At 35.7% G+C, this 12,168-nt stretch overlaps 1 protein-coding gene across 2 annotated transcripts; it reads right to left on the bottom strand.

Annotated features, from left to right (window-relative positions):
• Positions 1–836: 836 nt before the first annotated feature.
• LOC127553733 (erythroid membrane-associated protein-like) lies at positions 837–10,390 on the bottom strand. Of its 2 annotated transcripts, XM_051984682.1 has the most exons (4): positions 10,272–10,390; positions 2,933–3,013; positions 2,314–2,652; positions 837–1,498 (listed from the first exon to the last, which is right to left on the bottom strand). In XM_051984682.1, exons 1-4 carry the CDS (start codon positions 10,294–10,296, stop codon positions 1,341–1,343), a joined length of 603 nt encoding a protein of 200 aa, XP_051840642.1. In that variant the 5' UTR covers positions 10,297–10,390; the 3' UTR covers positions 837–1,340. The 2 variants fall into 2 exon arrangements, with proteins under 2 accessions (XP_051840642.1, XP_051840651.1); XM_051984691.1 differs by lacking the exon at positions 2,933–3,013 and having other exon boundaries at positions 10,272–10,388.
• Positions 10,391–12,168: the final 1,778 nt, after the last annotated feature.

The raw sequence follows: 12,168 nt of genomic DNA on the forward strand, positions 1-12,168 counted from the left end.
TTATCTTGGTATATGGTGTTAAATGTGAGTCAATGTCTAGTTTCTGCCATTTTTCCAATTTTCCCAGCAGTTTTTGTCAAATAGTGAATTCTTATTCCAAAAGCTTGGGTCTTTGGGTTTGTCAAACACCAGATTGTGGAGCCCAAATTTTAAAATGAATGTTAACATTTGTCTTTATAAAAAATTTATTATTTTATTAGGTTAAATATTAGGTTAAAAAAGAAAAATGCAAATTAAAACAGCTCTGAGGTACCAACTCATACAATCATATAGTTAATATGACAGAAAAGAAAAATGACAGATGTTGGAGGGGATGTGGGAAAAATTGGCATACTAATGCATTGCTGGTAGAATTGTGAACTGATCCAACCATTTTGGAAAACAATTGGAACTATGCTCAATGGACTATAAAGCTATGCATATCCTTTGACCCAGCAAAACAACTATTAGATCTATATCCCAGGGATTAAAAAAAAAAAGAAGAAAAAGATCTATATATACAAAAATACTAATAGCAGCTCTTATAGTGGCAGCCAAGAATTGGAAATTTAAGGGAACTATCAACTGGGGGAAAACCAAACAAATTATTGTATATGTTTGTGATGAAATATTATTATGCTATGTGAAATTCCAAGCAAGATGAATTTATGTGAACTGATGCAAAATGAAATAAGCAGAACTAGGAGAACATTGTACATAGGAAAAGTAATAATGTACCATAATCAATGATGAATGACTTAGCAATTTTTAGCAATACAATGACCCAAGGAAAATGCAAAGGATTTGTATGAAAAATGCTATCCATTTCCAGAAAAAAAAAACTGTTGGAGTCTGAATAAAAATTGAAGCATATTTTATTTTACTTTTTTTTATGGTTTTTTCTTGCTTTTTTGCAATATAGCTAATATGAAAATATATTTTGCATGATTGCACATGTATAATCAATTTCAAATTGCTTGTTTTCTCAAGGAGGCAGAGTGAAAGAAAGAAGAGAAAGAATTTAAAACAAACATTTAAAATTGTTTTTATATAACAATTGGAAGAAACAAAGATGAAAACAAAACAAATAATCCCTGAGAGAAGTAACTAACTACACTAAAATGCAAATGATTAATATCATATTTTTTCTTAATAGCATGTTTTGTCTGGAAATAAGGGATTGGACACTAGGGAAGGGAAGGAGGAACCCCAGTACAAAACAGACAACTGGCATCATTTAAGGCAAAACATTCATTCACATTTTTGCCTCAGGTCTGATGCAGACCTGTACAGAGAAAAGGTAGGGGTATTAGAGTATTGAGCCACCAAACAGGTCCATTTGTCACCAGTCCCCATCCGTGTCATATTTGTTGGTCCCAGTTTCTGGAGCATTGCAGGTCTCCCCTCTTACATAAAATGCAGAAGGAAATCATCCATGCCACCAGGCCTGCCAAGATGAACCCCACCATTGTATAAATAACCACAGAGTCATCATCGTCTTGCAAGGTTTCTTTTGGGTCTGCAAGGTGAAGAAATACAGTCACTACTACCACACTTTATTTATTCCTGCACTACAACACTTAATGCAGAAGCACAATGAAGCAGCACTAGCAGTAAGAAAGAGCACGGGCCTGAGGTCCAGTCCTAGCTCTGCTACAAACTAGCAGCTACATGGGTAGCATTATGGGTTTTACCTCTCTTGAATTTTCACTTCCTCATCTGTCAATGTGGATAATACCTGACTTATTTGTCCAGGATTTTTGAAATCTTGGGTGTTAAAAAACTCTGAAAAGTGACCTTTTGCTAACAATACCACTTTGGGCAGGTTATTTAACCTGCCAGAGATAACTTCCTTTTCTGTAAATTGAGGAAGTTGGACTCTAAGATGATCCCTGAGGTCCATTTCAGATCTACAGTGTATACTGTGATTGCTAATATTCCCAGAAAAATGAAGATACCAGCTTTGGTATTCCCTTATGTCTTAGGAATAACAATAATATGCAAGGAATTGGTTTGATGAGTTTCACCCCACCATCTTGATGAAATTACAATGTGGACTCGATGCAGGCATCTGAAGGTTGTGCCAGGCATGTGACATGACATTTTTAGTAGAGAATCAGTAGAATTCAAAATGGAAGGGTTCGGGAAGATAAAAAACTAGATATGAGGCTGGAATTCTGAAAGATTAGGACTAGATTGGAGAGGACCTTGATTGCCAAAGAAATTAGAGTAATAGGGAAACTTTGAAGGTTTTTGAGAAGGGTTCTGTGCTTTTAACACTGTCTGAGGAAGACATTTTAGGATAGGGAAGGAAGAAAGTTGTAACCAATTTACCTGTCACTTGGAGAATCACATATTGCTCTACCGATTGTTGGTTATCCTGCAGGATACATTTGTATGTCCCACTGTCTTGCAGTTTCACATTTCTCAAATGCAGCATTACCACCTTTGGCCTGATGACGAGGGAGGTACGTTCCTGGAACTCCACAGACTGATCTATGTGATCATCTTCAGAAGAATAACTAAATACCACAGTGTGTGATCCATGCTGATTGAGGTGGTACCAAGAGACACGGACACTTTCTAATTGCAAGTCTGCCCAACAAGAGAGGGTGACATTTCCCCCTAACTTTGAGATCACGTTTGTCTTTTCCTCAAGTAGAGAAGAAATATCTGGGGAAGAAGGAGATAACCAAGGTCAGGGCTAGGACTGTGAGGCCCAGAGTCTTAGCTATCCAGTCCCTGGAAACACACTCAGTCCCCCTTCCCTAAACAAACTAGACGGGTCTTGGCAAGGGAGGAGGGCAGGTTACTAGGGAGAACCTATCAAAGATGTGTGCCTTTGTTGTTCCCAGAGCTCAGATATTCATTCAGGTCACCCTGCAAATAGAAACGCTTGCCCTCTGGTTACTTCTGACCCTGTTTCTTCCATGAAATTTCATCATCAGCTCACCTGAAGAAATTTCTGCCATAGTAAAAGCTTCAGCAATCCCAAACAGCTTCAGCAATCCCCAAAGCAAGGAATGTTGCCCTCCTGGCATAGAAAAAAATGAAGAACCAAGAAAATGTACTAAGTTTATTCTGTTACTCTAGAAATGACTCCTTCAAGGCAAAATCCCTGGTGTTATTATTACACTCAATTTGCATCAATTTAATTTGCCCTTGTTTCATATAATCAGAGCATTTTAGATGTCATCTGATCCAACCCATCCCTGAAGGAAGAATCACCTTCAAAATATCCCCAAGAAGAGGTCACTGAAGATTTCATTTAAACATCTCCATTGAGATCATTATACACTTCGACAACGATATTGTATGAGGATGTATTCTGATGGAAGTGGATTTCTATGACAAAGAGACCTAACTCAGTTTCAATGGATAAATGATGGACAGAAACAGCTACACCCAAAGAAGGAACACTGGGAAACGAATGTGAACTATTTGCATTTTTGATTTTCTTCCCAAGTTATTTTTACCTTCTGAATCCAATTCTCCCTGTGCAACAGGAGGACTGTTTGGTTCTGCAAATATGTATTGTATCTAGGATATACTGCAACATATTTAACATATATAGGACTGCTTGCCATCTTGGGGAGGGGGGTCGAGGGAGGGAGGGGAAAAAACAAAACATAAGCGAGTGCAAGGGATAATGTTGTAAAAAATTATCCTGGCATGGATTCTGTCAATACAAAGTTATTATTGAATAAAATAAAATTTAAATTAAAAAAAAATAAAAAATAAACATCTCCATTGAAAGAGAACTTCTATTCTTTAATTTAACAGGAATTTTATCAACCACCTCCTTTGTGCCTACTATATTTGGGACAACACTAATTCTGTGGTTTCAAAGGGTTAGACCTGGAAAGTTCTTTGGCGCTCATCTAATGTAGTGGTTCCTCACATTAGAACTGAAAACTCATAGAAGTACATGTGTCATAGAATATTGTAAGTTCCTAAATCCATTTGTAAACCAAGCATTATCATTTTGGTCTTTATTAAATTACAATAAAATAGTTATCATGACAATATAATAATGAAATGTATACCAGAAGTGTTTCTTAATTATATTAAATAATATTAAAATATTGAGTAACAAACATTTACTATGATGGATTAATAGTTTTCAAAAAATATACAAATATTGAAGTAAATAATAAAATAGAAATTAACTTAAAGCAATGCTGCATTCAAAGCAGGTTTTTGTCAGGTTTTCTCGAGCAACAATTATCAACAATACAACTAGTTATATAGAGGTCTGATCACTTTTTTAATATTAAAAAGAAGTCCTCCTACTCAGAAAGGATAGAAATATCTCACCCAGTCCAACACCCCCTTTCCCAAACCCAGAAGACAATAGCTTGTCATATATAGAAGAAGCAAAACCAATATTCAAACCTAAATCCTCATTTCTAAATCCATCCCTTCATTCTGGATTTATTAGGAAACTCCTCCTTAACCTGAACCAATCTGCTTCCATGCCTTCCACCTTTCTTCCCCATACCCCCAAACAAGCAGAACAAATCTACTTATTCTTTCCACAGATTCAAATAGTTGAAGTTTGTGACTATCTCCAGATTCTAAGATCTCTCTAGTTTTTTAACTGATATCCTAATGCAAATCATATTTATAGGCTATGGGTCCGTACAACTGCCCCTTCCTAGAAGAGGAGGGAGAATTATGTGGTTATATTCTCACCAGAGCTCAAGGAGGAGAGGCATTAAAACGGAAATGTAAGATCCTAAGTATTTTGAAATACTTAAAATCAAAATATGTTTGTTTGAAGTTTGAAAATATGTTCTCTGAATCCCTTAATGGGAATCATAAAGTGGGTGAAGAGGGACAGGGAAGAGATATCTAGGCTGAAAGAAAGAAAGAAACTTAGTGCTAGACCAGGTAGCTAGTAAAGAGTAATTATTGGGGAAAAATATGAAGTGGGGGGCATAGAGCAACTGATGGCAGAGAGAGGAGATGGCATCTTAAGAAGAATGAAAAAATCCTTAATAATAGAGACAACATGTTTTCCCTACAGATAAAATTGCAGCAAATGATTAATAATAGCCAACATTTATATAATTAATACCTGAAGATTTGTAAAATGCTTTATATGTTTTATTTATAAATATTTACATGTTATGTTCCTCATTTTACAAATGAAGTAATTGAAGCAGAGTAAATAATTTGCGCCGGGCACACAGTATTTGAGGGTCAGATTTGATTCTGATTCCAAGTCTGATACTTTATCCACTGCACCATCTCACTGACTTTTTAGTATATGACTCTATATTATAGAAAATGTGTGAGATAGGCAGGGTGGAAGATCCAAAACACAAAAGTAGGGAATAACTGAGGAAACAGGGTATAAAAGCAAAAATAGGAACCTAGAGAGTTTAATGGAGAAAACAGGGACTATGCTATATAAGTCAAAGATAGATGAAACATTAAGTAACCAAGTTTCCTACAATGGGAAACACCTGGACACTTTTCAGGTTGGTGAAAGGGATGGTTTCTATGTCAGTTGCTTCTTTTTCTATTAAAAGAAACATTAATATACACTTGTAATCAACAAAAAATGAATTAAGCATAATTATGAGTATTTAATTTTTAAAAATTTAACAGATAAAATGTCCATAATAGCTAATTGGCTTTTCTGTTCTGTTCTGCTCACAATGTCACAGGATCTCAGAGTTGGAAGAAAGGCCATCTGTGTCCCACCCACACTATACAACATCCACAGGTGGTCATCCAGAACTCAATCAAGGAGTTGTTTTCTGAAGAACTTTTGGATATCTGGTTATCAGAAAGGTTTTCTTTTCAATAAGCCTAGATAAGCCTCGGCAATTCATCCTCCCTTGCTCCCATTTCTGCCTCCTAGAATAAACAAAAGCTTTAATGTTTTCCAAATGACAACCAATTCAAGTACCTGAAGTCTGCTATACTGGCTCCCCAGCTCTTCTCTTCCCCAAGATAACCATTCTCAGTTTCTTCTACCAATCCTCTTATAACATGCTCTCCACATCCTTCTTTATCCCTATGACTTCCTCTGTACAGTCTCCAGCTAGTCAGTATCTTTTCTAAAATATATTTTCCAGAACTAAACTCAATATTATAAATGTAGTCTGATCAGGACAGAGTATACCTGGACTATCACCTTCCTAGACCTTGATTCTAAATCTCCCTTGATGTAGTCTAAGCTCACCATTGTATCAATACCCACATTCTGATTTTTAGGTAATTGTATTCAGTGCATATATTGTTTTTCTAATTTTGCTTTCATATTTTAAAATTTTCTTTATGTTGTTATATTCATTTTAATAGCATTAGGATCGCCTATATTATATTTAGCTGATATTCAGTTGTTATTAACTTAAATCCTCCCTTAAATCCGACTCACTTGTATGTCACTGTATCATTGCCCTAATGTCATGGTTCACTTCAAGAATAAAAACAAACAACAAGCCATAAATTAGAGGATTTTGAATAGTTCCAGGAATTCACTTCTCTAAGTCCTATCTGAGGTGACACACACTAGAAGCTAAACAAATGCTAATTAACTAAATAATAAAGAAGATACTGGATGGCTAGGTGTCAGAGTGGATAGAGTACCTAGACATGGAGTAAAGAAGACCTGAGTTCAAATTTATCTGCATATGCTTACTAGTTCTGTGATCCTGAGCAAGTCATTTAACCTCTGTCCCTCAGATTCTTCATCTATAAAATGAGAATATTTTAGAAAATAGCACCTCCCTCCTAAAATTCTTATGAAGATCAAATGCTATAATAATTGTAAATCACTTTGCAAACTCTATATAAAAACACCATAGTGCAAACACTATATAAATAATTCTAACCATGATGATGATGAAGATGATGATAATTCCCCTCCCTGGGGAAGAAGGAGAAAGTTCTTTCAAAGATGACTATGGATCTGGACTACTATTGCAGCTGTCTAACAGATGCAATAATAGTAAATATTATTTCATGGGTGAAAAGACTGAAGAAATAGTTCCTGCCTTTAATTATCACCCTTCCCCGTGTCACACCAACCTATCCTACCCAACAAAACCATAAAAAGCTTTTACTGCCATGGAAATAATTTCAACAATTCTCTATTGCTTCACAGAAGTAATTTTCAAGCTGTTGGCTAAGGAACCCTAGAGGTTAGCAAAATTACTACAAGGGATTCATAAACAAACTGTCATTTTTAGCTTTAGTTTTTGGCAAAACTTTCAGTTGGTAAGGATTTATTAAGAAGCAAAAATATCTTCAATAGACTGAATGATTGTTTCATAAATGTATAAGTAATTCTATTTTCCCAATATAGATGTTAGTGATTAATAAGATATTTATTTAAAAGCATCATTGATGTTCATAATAGCTTTTTGGCAACATATATTTTTTCAATCAAAATATACAACTAAGTGATATAGTTTATAGAGCACTGAATTGGAAGTCAGAAAGATGTGAGTTTGAATTTTGCTTTAGATTCTTTATCTGTGTGACTCTGGGCAAGTCACTTAATCTCTCTCTACCTCAGTTTTCAAATCTATAAAAGGGGATGATAATAGCACTTAAGTCCCAGTAGGAGGTGCTATATAAATGCTAGCTATTTTTATTATTACAGAATAATACAATGACTATCACATGGGTGCTACAAATTTTTAAAAATACATTTATTATTTTTAAAATATGCTTTGATTTTTAACTTTTGAGTTACAGATTCCCTCCTCTTCCCCTCTCCACTGAGAAGGCAACAATATATCAATTACATATATAAAGTTATGTAAAAATATGTTTCCATATTAGCTTTATCACAAAAAAGCAATAAAAAATAAGGAAAGTGAAAAAATTATACTTCAATTTGCATTCAAAGTTCATCAGTTCTCTCTCTGGAGGTAGATAAGCATTTTTCACCATAGGTCCTTTGGTCTTAGATCATTGTACTGATGAGAGTAGCCAAGTCTTTCACAGATGATCATCATATCATTGCTGCTACTGCATATAACAATCTCCCAGCTCTTCTCATTTCATTTTGCATCAGTTCATATAGGTCTTACTATGGTCAACTTTTTTTTAATTAAAAAGGGTTCCTTTACTCAAAAAAGTTAGGAATCAATGGCTTACAAATTAAAGTTCAAACACCTTAACTTGACATTTAAGACATGGTCTTTGATTACTGAATTTCATCGCACTTTGAGTTTCCAAACTTTTCTCTGTCATTTGCTGGCTTTCCTGTGCTATCTGGCAATCTTCCTCAACAGCAACAACAGTATTAATCACTAAATGGGAGTTGCTTCAAATTGGTATCCAGGGTCATCTCCAGGCAGCCTGATCTATATCTTGCCAGTGGACCCAAATGACTTCATAGGAGAAAATGAGGCTGTTCACTTTGCATAGCACACCCTCCCTTAAATCCAACTCACTTGTATGTCACTGTATCATTGCCCTGATGTCATGGTCCACTTCAAGAATAAAAACAAACAACAAACCATATTCAAAAATTTTTTAGTTAAAAAGGGTTCCTTTACTCAAAATTGTTGAGAATCACTTGCTTATAAATTAAAGTCCAATTACCTTAGTTTGACATTCAAAATCTGCTATGATTTGTCCCAAGCCTTTCAGGCCCTATTTTACAATACTGTTTCACATAAAACTGTCCATTTTAACTGTTCTAGTTGCTCTCTAACAGGTCATGTTCATTCCTACTTCTAGGATTTTGCTCATGCAATTTCCCCCCTATGTTAAACTCCCTTCCCCATTCTCACCACCCACCTCATCTACCCTCTCCCCACAACTCAGGCACACTAATCCAAATCCTATCTATTGGTTATATACATATTGCACATTGCAGCAGATGTTTTTTACCTCCTGTCCATCTGTAACATCCTTTTTGTAGGTAAGTTTAGAGGTAAAATGTGAGGAGGAGAAGCAAGAAAGTAACATCTTAAATTGGTTTGATCAAGGAAACTACCAGCAGCATAGGGAAGAGGTCTACAAGGGCAAACAAAGTAATGGGAGTTGGGAAGCTCTTATCAATTACCTCCCAGTTGGTCCCTCCCTTTTCTCTGGTACCACTGACAAATCTATCTATCAAGACACTACGTGGGACCACACCACACTAGGAGGAGGTCTGAGTCCCAGCTCTTGGGAAACTCCTAGCCTAATAAGGGAGAGGAAGAAATGGCAAGGTATGATAGCAAGAACACTGAATTTGGAACCAGATCTTCAATACTGAAAGCATGTGAATTTGGGGAAGATAGTTAACCTCCCTCAGTTTCAATTATTGTCATCTGTCAAATTGGGGCAAATATGCACTGTTAAGCTTACCAGGTTGTTGTGAGGAATTTGTGAAATGTAAAATGCCAGAAAAATGTGAGTTATTGAAGTGAGAGCAGGGAAGATTTTTATCATCTTCGTTGTCTTTGATACCAAGAACATAGAATCCAGGCTCAAGCCCAAGATTCTCTGGACCATGTTGAAGGGACAGCCGCAATAAGTGAAAAAAATATCATGCTTCAATCTGCTCAGATGCTGTGCAGATAATACAGAGTTCCGCCATTTGGGAAAGTTAGGAAGAAATAAAGAATGAGATGCCAAAATCGCTGCTCTCAGAGAAGCCATGAACTTAGAAATGTGAGCTACGGTTATCCTGAACTCTTACTTAAATTTTGTTCTTTAGTTTTTCAAATGATCTGTTCCATTCCCAACCAGAATAAGCTCCTGGACTGGGCAAGGAATATGCCTTACATCCTCACTATTGGAAGCATCATACAACATCCAGTATAATGTCTACAATATAGTCATTGCTGAGTATCTGTTGATTAGTACTCAATTCTAGAATATTTCCTACCACAACAGTTGAAAAATTCTGTGTCCTAGACAGTCCCTCCCACGCTAGCATATTAAACTCTGATGCCTGCATAAACACACCTTGTACTTAAAGCACTTTATATTTTTCAAAGTGTTCTCCAAAGCATCTCTCTCGTTTGATCATCACAACTCTGTGAGGTAATTTAGATATGATTTATTCCTATCTAGCAGGTGAGGGAATTGAAGCCCAAAAAAAGCTTTTACTGATCAAAGTCATATGACCACTAGATTAGATCTCTTAGATCTAGATCAGTGTTTTTGATAACAAGTTATGTCTACTCCTCTAGAACCTGTTCCCCTTGCTTAGTCACTCTATCCCTTTACCCTTCCCTGCTCCTACCACTGCTATTCCAGCTATTCCAACTATCTGATTTCTCTAGGCCTCAATTACCATAACCACCCCCAAAAGACAGAAGCAAACTCACGTCTCTGGGACCACCTGGCTGCCATATTTCCTTTCAATGTGATACTCCAGCAGCTGGACTAGGCCTCCAGTGCCTCTCAATCTCTCTGATTGCTCTTAGCAATGTTCTTTTCTGAACTAGACTTCTGAGACAAGACCAACCCACTATCCCAGCCCATCCAATGTACCCAAAATTTCTGCTGGGAGAAAGTAACTGCTGACTCATCAGTGGCAGCTCTTGATAAGACTGAAGAACCAATTTCTAATGCTATTTCTATTGCCATTCCTAGTACTAGTTCATTAAGCAGGATCTTATTAAAAGACCAGAAGGCTTCCTAGTCATGCTTTATGGTTGAAAGTCCATGAATTTATTGAACTGGAAGAGAATGTCAATAACTTATAAAATTCCTTAAGGGATGACTGTATTTTACCTCTTTTGTATCATATATGCAGAGCATATAGGAGCTACTTAATAAATGTTTATTGATTTATAAGGTGTTCTTAGAAAACTGTTTAACCAAATAAAACATAAGATCTAATATTTCCATAGAAGTTATTTGTTAATGGCCTACTTTATGTCAAGGACTATGCTAAGCATATTTGTTCTTTACTTGCAGGAAGTTTGGCTAAGTAGAAATGATTATCTCATTTGACAAATGAGGAAACTGAAGCTAAGAAAAGTTAAGTGATTCTTGCTTAGTTAGCATCAGAGAAAGATCGACTAACCAGAGCACTTGTTTGGCTAGTTTATTTCCACTAGAAGAGAAAGCAGTTTTAAAAGCACCTAATATGTGCCAGGCGTTGTCCTGAGCACTTTGAAAATATCCCATTTAATCCACACAAAACACTATGAGGTAGGTGCTATTATCCCAATTTTACAATTGAAGCAGACAAATATTAAGTGATGTGCTTTCACGTAGCTAGATCTAAAGTCAGGCTTTCCTGATTCCAGGCCTATTGCTCTAGCTACTGTATTACCTTGTAACTTTTACATTGATGTTAAACTCAAATTGAAACAAGGGCCATTAAATCAACATAAGGATCTCTGCAGATATATATTGACTCAGAAAGCTACCTATCAGCATTAGCTATGCTTTACTATACCTTTATTTTGCAACTATTTCCCAATTACATTTTGATTTGATTCCACATTCAGGAATAATTTGCACACAGCCTGTGGCTATATATTTAACAAATACCTCTGTCCTGTATTATGTTAGCTTCTAATTTGAATCACAGAACAGAACAGTCAGAAAGCTGACTTATTAAAAGCTGTTCCCACTACTGCGTATAACAATCTCCCAGTTCTTCTCATTTCATTTTGCATCAGTTCATATAGGTTATACGCACACTTAATACAGACACTTAATACTTCCTAGCTGTGTGATCCTGGGCAATTTAATTTGGATCCTGGGCAAATTAATGGATTTAATTCCAATTGCCTGAGCCAAAAGAAAAAAAAAATCTTTTTCACTGATAATTAGGCTCAGGTTTTCTTAGTTTATCACCTTGGGTTGACTCTTGAACTACTTTGATTTTTTGTATACATTATTCCATTCTCTACTTTGGTTTCTAGTTGTTGAACAATAGTCTTGCATTATTCAAATTTCTTTTCCTTTATATTTGAAGGTCTTTCTCTTGATTGCTTGAAGAATTAGTCTTTGGAGTAGTTAAATTTAACTTAATTCTATGTATCTTAGAATTTGCAGCATAGGGTTTTTGTCCAGAAATGATCTGTGGATTCTTTTGATCAGTACTTTGTTTTCTATGTTCAATTCTGAACAGTTTTCATTTATTATTTCTAGCATTGTAGCATTTCATAGTTGTCTCTATATATTCTATCTTCAAGACCAATGTTTTGTTCTAAAGAGATGTTTTCTTTTAAAGTTATTGTTTCTTGCTTTTCTTCTTCCAGATTA

The sequence above is a fragment of the Antechinus flavipes genome, chromosome 1 (genome assembly GCF_016432865.1).
Source record: "Antechinus flavipes isolate AdamAnt ecotype Samford, QLD, Australia chromosome 1, AdamAnt_v2, whole genome shotgun sequence".
NCBI classification, from domain to species: Eukaryota; Metazoa; Chordata; class Mammalia; order Dasyuromorphia; family Dasyuridae; genus Antechinus; species Antechinus flavipes.

Excerpts from the sequence above, each read along its gene's own strand:
- LOC127553733 (XM_051984682.1), bottom strand. The coding sequence starts at position 10,296 with ATGGCAGCCAGGTGGTCCCAGAGAC. Across the intron at positions 2,653-2,932 it reads TATGGCAGAAATTTCTTCAG|ATATTTCTTCTCTACTTGAG; the intron begins GTGAGCTGATGA and ends CTTCTTCCCCAG. Across the intron at positions 1,499-2,313 it reads TGTGATTCTCCAAGTGACAG|ACCCAAAAGAAACCTTGCAA; the intron begins GTAAATTGGTTA and ends TTCACCTTGCAG.